Source organism: Onychostruthus taczanowskii, unplaced genomic scaffold (genome assembly GCF_017590055.1).
Source record: "Onychostruthus taczanowskii isolate IOZ18803 unplaced genomic scaffold, ASM1759005v1 scaffold26, whole genome shotgun sequence".
In the NCBI taxonomy this organism is placed as follows: Eukaryota; Metazoa; Chordata; class Aves; order Passeriformes; family Passeridae; genus Onychostruthus; species Onychostruthus taczanowskii.
In genome coordinates, this window is record NW_024499906.1 from 6,020,834 (window position 1) to 6,033,981 (window position 13,148).

At 38.4% G+C, this 13,148-nt stretch overlaps 1 protein-coding gene across 2 annotated transcripts in view; it reads right to left on the reverse strand.

Moving 5' to 3' along the window:
* Positions 1-13,148, reverse strand: part of ZC3H13 (zinc finger CCCH-type containing 13) — a 38,405-nt gene that overhangs the window by 10,684 nt on the left and 14,573 nt on the right. For both annotated transcript variants that reach the window (XM_041407199.1, XM_041407198.1), the window contains exons 5-13: positions 12,992-13,131; positions 12,106-12,266; positions 10,577-10,774; positions 9,000-9,173; positions 7,064-7,374; positions 5,587-6,051; positions 4,429-4,611; positions 796-1,339; positions 16-119 (exon numbers count right to left, since the gene is read on the reverse strand). In XM_041407199.1, coding sequence (XP_041263133.1) covers positions 16-119; positions 796-1,339; positions 4,429-4,611; positions 5,587-6,051; positions 7,064-7,374; positions 9,000-9,173; positions 10,577-10,774; positions 12,106-12,266; positions 12,992-13,131 — 2,280 coding nt within the window. The remainder of the gene's footprint in view (positions 1-15; positions 120-795; positions 1,340-4,428; positions 4,612-5,586; positions 6,052-7,063; positions 7,375-8,999; positions 9,174-10,576; positions 10,775-12,105; positions 12,267-12,991; positions 13,132-13,148) is intronic.

The window sequence follows — 13,148 nt, forward strand, 5'->3', positions numbered from 1 at the left end:
CCCACTCCCACTTACTTTTATCATCTCCACTGTTGTAAGCATCACTATCAGGAGAATGATCCCGGCGACGTTTGGGTGACTGACGGGGACTTGGACTGCTTTCGTTTCTGTGACGCTTCCTGAAAAAGGAACATGCACCATCAAATTTCTTTAGGATGTTTTGAGTTTATCATCAATACAATTCCTGAAGTCTAAGCACCTCATATAGAAAACATTTAAAGATGCCACGAAGTTCTACAGTTTTCTAAGCTGCCATTCCAAGTAACCGCTATGCACTTAAAGGAAGCACAACACAACACTGGGGATATTTTTCACACCTTCACTGGTAGCCTTCTGATGTTGGAAATTTGGTAGTGCAAAGGTAAAGCATGTTCCAAAGAAATTTAATTAACAAAGTCACAAACCCTGACCTAGATGGCTGCTATTTGAATTTCAGACTTCATAACATACCACAGTTTTCTACTACATTTCCATTAGTGACTGTATTATTAAAGGCAAGACAATGCAAGCATACAGAAAAGGGAAAATTACATTTTCCGACTCAACTCTCAGTTGAGCAGTTCCGTGATTCAGCACTAACAAAACACTGGAGTAACTTCAGCAGCGTAGTACCAGTTTGGGGGCTACCAGCATGTGCCACACAGATGCAGAGGAGACAGCTCCAGACCAAGTCTATGCATAAACAGGATGTCTTCTTTCTTAAGATACTCCCCTGTTTACTACTTAGCAAATTCAGCAGTAAAAGACTGCCCTTTTTTTTTTTCTTTGACTGGAGTAACATTTAGATCCACTCACTTTGATTTTCTTTCCTCATGGACATCTCTTGAGCCTCTTTCTTCTCGAATATCTTCTCTCTTATCCCTGCGGTCTTCCCTTCCTTTTTCTTTGTCATCCCAGTCTCTCTGGCGGTCCCTTTCTTTGTCTCTGTCTCGACCTCTCTCCCTTTCACGCTCCCGCTCCCGATCTCTCTCTCGTTCTCGCTCCCTTTCTCGTTCCTCCCGCTCTCGCTCCCGCTCCTTCTCCCTCTCCCTCTCTCGTTCCCTTTCCCTGTCATGGTCTCTGTCTCGGTCCCGCTCACGGTCCCTGTCTTTTTCCCGCTCTCTGTCCCTCTCCCGTTCCCGAGCACGATCTCGTTCCAACTCTCTTTCTTTCTCCCTCTCTCTTTCCCGGTCTCTTTCTCTTTCTCTCTCTCGGTCCCTCTCCCTTTCCCGCTCTCTCTCACGGGCTCTTTCATCTCTCCTGTCATCAGACCGATCCACCCTTCGCTCCTCTCTCCTCTCATCCCGCTCGAGATCATCACTCCGTCCTTGGTGCCGTACCGGTGAGCTTGCTCTCTGATCTGCAAACAGAAGCAGGTTTGATCACCAAGTGCTAAATGGACATACACGGTTTCTACCGCACTAATAAAAAAAGAGCCTTTGTCTTGACAATCTAGATCTTGGTTTGCATTAAAAGAAAAGCAACTCCCTGCAGAAACTTGAATATTCGCTTTGAGGAGGAAAGACAAAAAGCAGAACTAATTTTGAAAGAGTTCTTCAACATTTAGGAAACAGGCTTTGCTTACTTAACCGAAAGTTGCCCAAAAAAATCTTTAATTTTCTACCAGATTTTTATGAATGGCTTCAAAAGACAAATATATGCCTCACAATGTAGCTACTACTATAGCATTACCCAATGATTCCAAATCTGGTATAAGATCTTAAAAAGCTGGGAATGGCATGCATAAGAAATGTTAAGACTTCTGTACGAAGATTTTACTTCCTAAATCTATTAGGAGTCAAGTGCTTTACAAGGACTCAAGCTATTTACAACACAGAGTAAAAGTCTCTGCAAAATTAGAAATACTGGCTTGTCTCATCACAGTCGAGATCCCTGCACAGAAACACACGACCAAATCGACAAGATAGGGAGTGGCAACGATGAGATAGGGGAAGCAGAGCTGCCAGAAGTTTTCATTTGTGTTCACTGTAGTCTTACATTTTAGAATCTGAGTTTGCTGTTGTTCAGACAGTGGATTAGAGTCAGAGGGAAAACTAAACATCTAAAAAATGACTGATCCAGAAGAACAGTGAAATCTGATTTGTCCAATTGCATTTACTCTCCACAGACTTATCTACATATTCCTTCATTGTACTTTGGATATTTTTGAGCATTTCTATAAGTTTTGACTACTTCATAGCAATTTCTAAGCTCGTGTTAGTAGTATTTGAGCCACAACAAATCAATAAAACTATTTTCCTACAACATATATATATGTAGAAACACTACACAAAAGAGGGAAAAATGGCATGAACAGAGATTGGTATTTCTCGGTCCATTACTCTGAGGCTGAGTGCACTTTGCTTTAAATTGAGACAATGTCCACTAGGCGTGAGCAGGCAGAGTTTGGACAGAACTAAATCAATAAAACGTGCATTTCCATCAGTTTAATCAATTTTCATCCCTGAGTGAATTAACATTGATTTAGTGTTCCCCTGTTACCACGTAAAATTAAAAGCAAAGCTGAGTGACATTTCTGCCTTTTTAAAAAGGTAAACCATCAATCCACACAATCGGTTCTGTGAACAGGTTCTGTGAACAGATTCCTTTAATGGGACCTACAGCACTGTAGTATGATTTACTCTGCATACCAAGTATTAGATTTTATAAAGAAGTTCTGTAACTCCTATTTGTTATGTCAGTTTTGGTGACAGAACATCCACATGGAAGTCTTATGTGAATCAAACACTGCAAGTGTATTACACAATTAAATGCAGATAGTCAGCACTTCTTATGTGACTTCATTTTTTGAAGTACTGTTTCAGTGGTTGTTTGGAACACTCGCATATTTGCCTTAGCTGAATAAAGGCAGCTCAAATTTGCAAGCTTGCATTTTAAAATCATTCTCTTTGCATATCACAGAATCAAAATCTATCTCAATTTTTCTCAAAATGACAGATATTAAAACTGCGGTCTAACTACGGAAACTGTCTTGAATTAGAACTCTCAGTGATCTAAGTTTTTAAGGAAGAAGACAACAAATTTTGAATTTATGCTCTATATTTTTCCCCCCGAAGGGAAACACAACCCATTCAAAGCAACTTCCCTCCTTATTTTTTATTTTGTTGTGATTACATGCTTTTATTTCCAAGTTTTTTTCTGCTGGTTTGGAGTTTTGTTTCTGGTTTTTCTGGGGTGGATGTTTGTTGTTTTTCTTAATGAATTAAGAACTTGCTAGGATACGAAGGGCACAGAATTATATTATATATATATCTGTAGGATTTATTGGGCTGGGGAGGTGAAAGAGATGAAAGCTAGACGGCAAAAGCCAACCCCCAGGACACATTCAGTCTTCAGGATTTTTCAGCTGACATGAAAAAGGAAGCCTGGAGTTTAGGTCTGTTGAAATGCTGCCTTGAAGATGAGAGAGAAATCTGAAGCAGAGCCTTTCACAAGAACAAGCAACAACAGGTCTGTTTCAATAGGCTAAAAAGTATCTTTTGAAGTGGCACACAAAATATCTCTTTGAAAAACTGAAATTACACAGCAGCTAGAATGTATCTGTCACCTGTAAATCAAAACTCAAGACAGAAAATAACCCACTGTAATTTTATGTTTAGTCTTCACAGCTCCTCTTTTAATTTTCACACTATTTTCATTTCCCTGACTCCTCCTGTTCTCTAAATTGGTGAGCAATACAAATATATTCCAGAGTGTAAGCTGATACTAAGCTCCTTCAAGCTAACACAGTGCACTTTCTGGTACAGAAGCCTGACATCTTGCACACTACATCAAAATAAGTCTTGCATGCTATTTTCATGATCATTGGTATCTGTATCAAAGCTTAGTTAATAATTATTGACAATAGCAAAGCACTCATCACTACTGAACCCCCCAAACAACAAATATTTGAATTAAGCATAAATTTAAACTGTCACTTACTTTAGTAGCAAGTAGCCCGTGATTGTCAGTCTAGTTTAGGCCTTCCCCAAAACACACTCAAACAATTTACAGAACAAAAGTATAATGTTTCTATACAGGCAAAAAGAATCAGTAATGAAATGCCATCATGACTCTAAGCTTAACACACTTATGAACCATGAAGTGGAGGAGGAGGCAAAACCATTTTACAAAGAAGTTGTACAATGAAATCCCTTGAAGTTTAGTTTGTTTAAATAATACTTGGATGAATAGACACAGAAGATGCCAAAACCTAGGCACAGGGCTGGAGAAAAGCTGACAGCATTTGTGCATACAATACCTATGAATGATCTTTGAACAGAAGTTATATCAAGGACAGGAGTAGTGTCAGTGTGTGGTTGTGGTGCCAGATGAGCTATTTATGAATCAGTGTGGGAGCAGAACAAGGTAAAAAAAGGAGGGAAACACACACATTCATACAGGTACATTTGACTACAGATGTATGAGTAAAAACAGACATTAAAATACCTCTTTCTCTGTTGTCACGCCTATCCCGTTCGCTGTGTCTTCTTTCAAAGGAGGAGTCCCTTGCTTGATCCCGACTGTCATAGCGATCCCGGTCAGCGTAGCTGCTCCTCGATTCCCAGCTGTCGTGGTAGTTTCCACTACTGCTGTGACCATCAGCCTGGGATCCTCTAGTCCCCCGACTTCCTAATGGAGATGTAGCAACACGAAACATGAGCTTCCACACCTAAGGAAATCCACTGGTATCTTATACCAACTGATGTACTAACATCTAATAAATCTGAATTAGCTGTTCATGGGCTGGAGATTGTAACATCAAACTCTACTTAACCAACAACTCAAGTTTCTTATGTTTTAACTGTTTAAAGTTATTATTTGCACACTGCAAAATAAAGACTTTCTAAATCCTCATGCCCTGGTCATAGTACAAGGTCTCCTGACTAGAAGTATCAGTCCAAAAGCCAGTTCACAATTGCTCTGAGTATCCTGTAAGCTAACAGTGCAGCAAGAATGGCCAGAGAAAGCAGAAATCAATCTCCCTGTAAAAACTGTACATAATTTCCCTAATGAAAATGTTACAAGCCTGAAAAAACAAAATAAATACTAGATTATCAAAAGTTGTTGGTTTTTATAATTATTACTATTAATGCATCAGACTCCAGAAACCACTTTAAAGAATAAAATCACACTTTTGGGAAATCAGATGGGGCAGGGTGGTGAGGCAGGGAGAGCTGTATGTGTGAGAAATGGTTTCCAGGCACCTAGAGACATTCATGTTTTTGAAAGAGCATAAGAAACCTGCTGCCCAGTGCTTTGAGATGCACTATCTCCTATGAATTTTCCACTACACATCAGCCTCTTGTGCTTGTAGTCAATGAGAGAACCTAGGGTTGCAGAAACATTAGAGTGATGTACGGCTAGGCTTTGTTTTAAAATGAGATGGCTGAATACCAATGTTATGCCAATTTAATGAATGAAGAAGACAGAAGTGCTATAAATTTCAACAGCAGTTTTAATTTAATGACAACAGAATTGAATATTGCTTTAAAAGCATGAACTATTTGGCAATAATTGCATATCAAATATCAAACAAGGCAGTATGAATGCAAATGCTGAATCTTCAACGATAGGGACACATGGATTTTTTAAATTACACAATACCTTTGTCAGATAATTCTGGACCTCGGCCTCGACTTCTGCCAATTCTATCACTTCTGCTCTCATTTCTGGAGTCACTTCTGGAGTCAGTCCTTGTTTCAGCACGAGAGCTCTCCTCTCTGCCATGGGATCTTCCATAGCTGCGCAAGTCATCCTGATACTGGTCATCCTTTTTATGGGCATCACGGCTCTCTCTGTCTCTGTAGTCGTGGGAGTCTCGCGTGGAGCGCGAGTCTCTCTGGTCACGACTGTCTTTGGTGTCCCTGCTATAATCCCGCGTGTCTCTGGAGTCTCGAGTATCTCTGGATTCCCGCGGCTCCCGCCGATCTCTGGTGTCTCTTGTGTCCCTCCGATCTCTCCCATCACGAGACTCTCTGTCATCCCTGTGGTCCCTGGAGGTACTCTGCTCTTGGTCATAGTCACGATCATCTCTTGTTTCTCTTTCTTTTTCTCTTTTCCCTCTTGTTTCTGTAAAACATTCAAAAGAATGTTATATACCTGGCTCAATCTGAGCAAGCAAATATTTAGCACACAAATAACACTAAAACAACATACTCAAAATACAGGCACCGAATCAAAATTAACACATAAACAGGACAAGATCATGCCGGGTTATCCATCTATACATTTAGTAAGTTTTAATGATCTTATTCTAAATATGAATCTCTACAGATATTTGCCCATTCAAAACACAGTAAGAATAATAAAAATAAATGTCAAATATACTAAAGAGCAAGTGCACTTCAAAAATTTTAAGGTAGGGTCATCACTCTTCCGATCATACATTCCTCTTATTTTCTAGACACACACAGAAGACACTTCCAAAATATCTGTGCTATATTTAGACCAACTGTAAGGCCCCAGCACCCTGCTGAAATCTGTTGGTTAGAGTTTGGGGGTCTGTTTTGTTTTGGGTTTTTTCTACAACATATTTTATAATATTACTGCAATAGGAAAGTAAGTTTACAGCTAGTCTGAAATAGAGCTGACATATACTCTTTGTACTCTGTCTCTCGAGGCAAACAGCATGTTTGCTCATCCTATATTATCCAAACAGAGGAAATAACTGTTTCTTTGCACACACCTCACTTAATGTCAATTACAAAGACAACAGAAAGAAATCAGTGGGAACTGGATTTGGGCATTTCACAGAAAAGAGTAATAGTTACTAAAGTGTAGCCTGCTGTGAAAATCACTTTCCTACTGACACCACCATTGCATTACACAAGGAACACCTACACAGACACCTACAACCACCTTTATAATCAGTTGAGCCTACATAAGCAGTTCTGCCAGGAGTACTTTATTACACAGCACCTGCAAACAGCACCACCAGCACAGCCAGAGTAAACACAGCCAGTATTTTCTTCAACCCCTCCACTGGGATGGGTGCACACAATGGTACAATTTGAAAATCAAGTTTCAAAATGCAATTTGCAAACAAATAAAAATGATTCTGAAGTACTATTTTCATTCATACCGTCCCGCCTCTCGTGGCGCCTGTCATGAGACTGCGAAGTCCGATCACGATCGTGTCTTCCCTTGTCTCTTCCAGGAGATCGGTGTCTCGAAGGACTTCGTTTCCTCTGAGGTGGAGAGGAAGAGTGTGGGGGATAGGGGGAAGATGACCGCCTTGCAGGCGGGGAAGCTGTCCTTTGATAGGTTGGAGAAGGAGTCCTTTTGCGGTGTGGGGAAGGAGAATGTCTTTGAACAGAGGAGCCTGACTGCGAGGACGAGGAGTGATGTCTGGAGGATATGGGAGAATGATGCTGACCTGATGGAGAAGCAGACCTGCAAGGAAGAGTTCAAACAGGCAAACGTGTAATAATTTGACTTGAAAGATTCTTGCTGTACCATACAAAAAAGCAATTTAAATAATTTTTGTATTCTCTAACCTCTGACTACTGAAAATACACGCTGTTTCTATAAAACAACAAACTTGGCTTCCAACCAGGGTGCCAAGTATATGTTTTCAAAATACACTTATCTTAAAATTATTATTATTTATTTAATGCCAGGAAAAATTTCTCCAATCAAAATTGTATTACACAGCTACCAAAATGTAGGGGAAGGGAAGGAGAAGTCAGGAAAAAAAATCATTATCTTCTTTTCCATTCCCAAACAAAAACAGATTTTTCTTCAACATAAAATAAGTTTTTTGAGTTCATAATAAAATTACACAGGTAATTTTTACGAGGTGTAACATTTTTTGTTTACAACAGCATTGATTTTTTTTTACGATGCAACAGTGTCTCCTCCTTATAAACTTCTAAAAACCTTTTATTTTAAGGATTGATCTTTAAACAAGTTCTCAGATTCAGAAAAACCATACATATATCTACTTAAAATGTTAGCCAACGTGAGTATTTACACAAACATGGAAAACTCACATATCATAGAATAAGAAAATGTATACAAAATATTTCTGATCTTTGAAATTCTGTCACCAGCTACAAAGTTTACACAACAGTAAAAAATTTCCTCATAATATGACTAACATGGACAAAAATACACTTCAATCTTTAGGCTCAGTACTGGCGTATTTTTCCCCTTATCAGCATCAAAGTAACTTGCAAGTATCTTTTCTCATCTCACATCTATAACAAAACAATCCAATGTTGTTCCAGCTGAACGGAGTCACCACAAAAGCCAAACAGTTTGCTTACAACTCTTTGGATTGTTGAATGGATGGGTTTTATTTCACTTGCTTTATCAGCATGCAGAAATATGTATGGCATCTGGAGCTTCCCCCACCCTTCAACAGAGGTGCAGAAAATAAAAATGCCTTGCTTTCCATTATACAAACATGGGACGACAGTAGTATTTAGTGCTGCCATTCTAAACCTGAGCTTACACTCTTTAAGGCCAAAAGAAGGAGCCTACTCCATTTTTAATGGATGGTAAAACATTTTTTTCAAAGCCTCAAGAACTAACAGATATGATATCTTCCCTAAAACTTCCTGCAAGAAGCTTTGTACAGCATTGTTTAGCCAGTTCTCAGTTTCTCAAGAAAAGGGTGCAGAACCAGGATCTGTGTATCACTTTACCCATTCCAGTACAAAGAAACTCTGCCCGTTTCCAATCTCAAAGGTAAAATATTTTTACATGTTCCACTTTTTCAAAAGGGGAAAGTAAGGGAGGAAGGAAGTTCCTGAAGGCTCACAGGCTGACTGTATCTCATATCAGACTTCTGAAGTTCAACCTGAAGGCAAAACATTTGAGAGGAACTGATAACAGAATCTTTCACCATGACTTGTGTTCTTGACGTGACAGATACCTTTCATGTAGTGGCAAATAAAAAAAGCCTCAGAGCTCAAGTGTTTGAGGCACAAACATTCACAACAGACTCATAAACAAGTAGTCAAACCAAGAGGGGACTATTAAAGGAAATAAAATCCACAGAATTGACCTCTCACCTGCGAGAGGGTGAGAAGTTATGTTTGTGAGTAGTTGACTTGGCTGGAGCTCGGGAGGTTTGCTTTCGCCTTGCAGCAGGTGGGGAGTACTCCCTGGAAGGGGAAGAATTACTGCCAGAGTGATCTGCAGGACTAGGAGAACGTTTCTGTCTACGGGAGCCTTCAGATGGATCCCTGGGAAATATAAACAACAGCTTGTTTAATAGGGATAAAATGGCATTAGCACACTTCTAAGAAACTACAGATACCTCCAAGACAGAACCTGTGATTACCAACTCAAGAGCTGTATTATACAATCATTTGTTCCACCTATGATTTCACATATGAAATTACCTTAAGCTAGCAAAACACAAGAATGCAAGATATGCACTGGACTGTGAAAACTAGAACAAGGTAAAATAAAAAAACCTTATTGCAATTTTACCTAACATTTCATGTGGTGGTAAAACAGAATTCATACTAATGGAGAAATATTTTGCTACCTTATTAAGAAATTTCTGTAATATCAGAACTTTATTTAAGCAGCTTCAAGCTCAGACACATTTTTAAAGGCTAATCCCAGCAGCAAGTGAATGAAAGTAATCTGTCAAAACCTTCAACTATTTCACTGACTGTACCTCACAGAGGTAGACATTTGACAACACAAATCACAGAGATTAGACACTACAATTTCATTTTTGTTATGTAGGGGGAAAAAAGACAAAAACCCAACAGTGAAATACAAGGCTCTGGTCACCAGAGCAATACAGCAAATGGTTATAGTACAATGATAAGACAAGTATTGTCATGATGCTTTCAGCACCACCTAGAATGTTCTTTTCTACTGCTTGCTACTTCCTTCCAGTAATGGAGTGTGCAATCATAAGGGAAATAAAATATTTTCAAGTAAGTATAGTGGAATTTATTTAATCAATTAAAAAGACATGATTCACTGCTCTTCCAATCCTTAGTCTGCTATGCCAGTTACAAAGTACGACTTAAGAACATGTACCCTATTTGCATCAAGAAAATTCAGGATATAAAAATGCAGATCATATCTTTCAGCTTAAGTGGACGTAATAGAATAAAAGTGGAAATAACAGAAAAGTCATAGTAGTCCACCATTTTTTAATATATAAATATGTATATATGCAAAAGTGAAGCAATTCTAAAACGTCACTAGTCTTTGACAACCTCAAAAATACTTTAACCTGCTGAAGATTAGGGAGAGTTTAAATGCACACTGACAACTTGTAAAGATATTAGTCCTCTAAGATTTCAGAAAACCATGCAATCAGACCAGTGAATTACTTCAATAAAGATTTTGGCAAACAACCTGCTCCACTGGTAAAGATCCAAATTCTTGAGAAGTAATGAAGCTTTCAAAGAGGCATTTAACAAACTTACAAAATTATGCAATTAAAACCTACCAATCTGTTAGTTATAGTCTATCAACCCAACATAACATACTGAAAATACTTCACTGAGTATTGAAAAGGTTGTTGGCAAAGTAGGTAATACCACCCTTATTATTCAGTGCTCTATATAATTTTAAAAGCAAGGTTAGAGTTAAAAGCTAATAATGCAACATAACTTACCTCTGCTTCTCTTTTTTCTCCTTGTGCCTTTCAAAGTCACGCCCTCTCTCTTTCACGTCCCTTGCCTTTTCTTCTGAACGTTCTTTTGCTTTATGTTTTTCTTTGTGTTTTTTCCCCAGGGGAGTTTCCTCTTGTACTGGAGGAGGAGGGCTAGGAGTACGAGGACCTTTCTTTTTACTCTGGGTACTTTTAGAACTCCTAGAGAGAAATTAACAGGGTGGGGGGGCAGGGTATAAAAATGAAGAGTTGACAACTATTTTAAACAATAATTTCTCAGACGTTGACAGGAAAGTCATAAATAAAAGGCCCTGAAGATTTTGGGATGGGATTTACCAACTCCCTTAGCAAGCACCATTCAATAGCAGAACTTGACAGAAAGCTGAAAAGAGTTGGTAAAAATTTATATGGAGCTCCTCAATTTATAGCCTTTTTTTTCTGAAGGAAGCAAACAAAAATAGGAATTGCTCTTGTTCAGACACAACCAGTTTTCAAAGATAAAATGCCCTTACATGAACTGTGTACATCAGCAGACAAAAACCATACAATACCTTATCTGTTTATACTCCCATTTCTGCAATGCAATACCCCAACCACATACACAAAATTACTTGAACTACTCATGTTTTCAATTTAGTGTTAACTACCTGACAGGATGAAGCATCTAAATACTCTTGAGTATGCATCTCACAATTTGAAACATTATGTATTTTCTGCATAATTTACCACTACAATAAATCCTATCAACTAGGTATCACTGCATATGTCAGAAGTATACCAGCGCATGCTATACCATTCCTGCAGCAGAAACAATGTCGTTCTGTCCCTATTTTAAAGGCGATTTTAACAAACAGGTTAAATAGGGCATTTTACCAAACACTGATGTGTCTGGTTACACTGCTGCAGTAATTTCTTTCCTATCTAAAAGCTGCAAACAACAATTCAAAATGTCTCGTGGCCAGCAAGAACTTTAGAAGCAGGTTTGGAGATTGACTTTGGTCGCACAGCACTCAGTTAAAATCCTGTGATTTTTACATATTTTACCCTTAATTCTTCTCTGCCCCCCCACATCCCTCACTTCTTATCCTCTCCTGAATTCTGAGAAATTCCCTGCCTTGAAAGTCACACATTGTATCTTGAACAGTAATATGTAACACCAACAGAATGTGCAGTTGGTCAAATTTTAAACATTTCAATTAGAGAGGCTGCTTCACAGGCTGCAGCATTTCAAGCAAAAGTGTTTTCCGCTTTTCAATGGTTTCTATTTTCTCATCACCTCACAAAGATTCTGGAGATTCAAAGAGAAAAGATCTGCTTGTAAACCATGAAAATAATCAACTGAAAACTACATCCATATGACAATTATCTGCATAAGATGATTCACAATGCACAATTTAGAGATCTTCTCCTAAATTTATATAATCAAGGGCACTGAAAGGAAGGAAAGTAGAAAACATTCTTTATGAAAACTCCAGTAATTAATGTGTGGTCCTCTGTTCTCACTCTCTTGCAAGATGCATCTACATACTGACCTCTGCTGCTCCAAAAGTGGTGAAGAGACAGTAGATGCTTTCTTGTCTTTCTTACTAGCTGAAGATGATGATTTGGGACTGGATCTTCGTTTTGGAGATTTGCTAGACTTTCGTGGTGATGGTGATGGTGATAATTTAGATCTAACCACCTCTGGAGAAATCTTGAGGGAAAGAATACAATTAACCAGTAAGATATTGATGCTCAAAAGTGTAACTGTAGGCCAATATGCGTGTAAAACATGTAAATTCAGCAAGTGAGAGAGTATGAGAACCATGTACATCTCTACTTCAACCTCATCACATTACTTGCAAAGAACAGCATAAAAGGAAGACAACAGATAAAGTGTGGAGGAAGAGAAGGTGATGCACTCTGTAATACATTACAAAAACTGTAACTTAAGGTTTAAAATCAGTATTCTCACAACTAACACTCACATTTGTTTGAAAGACATCCTTAGAGGATTTTTTTTAGTCTTCCCCAAAATTTTAGAGTTTCTAACACCTACAGCTTTGTCTCTGTCATTCTATTCTCTTACTACAAGGCAAGCTGGAAAATGAGATAGGTAAAAGAAAACACAAGGCATTTCCCAATCTTCTCTGTTACAGATCTTGCTAATCTTGTATCACTAAAATGCATTAAATCCTACTCATTTAATAGCTGACTTCACAAAGGAGAAAACTTGGTTACTGTGCTGGATGACTGACCAAATAGTCACACCAAGTACTCAAGTCACATACTAATTATATAGTTGCCAGTTATTTACTATCACGTAACACAATTGTGCATTTGTAGCTCAAAAACTTTAAGTCTTCAGGAAAACAATTAGAAGCCTATGAAGTGGCTGAGGACTTGTCCTTTTTTATTTCATATTTACATAATACAAACCTCTTTCTTAATTACTATTTCCTCTCGTTTCTCCATGTTTTCCTGTTCCAATTTCATGAGTTCTCTCTGAATCTTTTGGCGCTTCATTTCCAAAGACAGCTCATGATCATAATCATAATTAACATCTCCATTATCAGAGTCTTTATTTGAAGAAAAA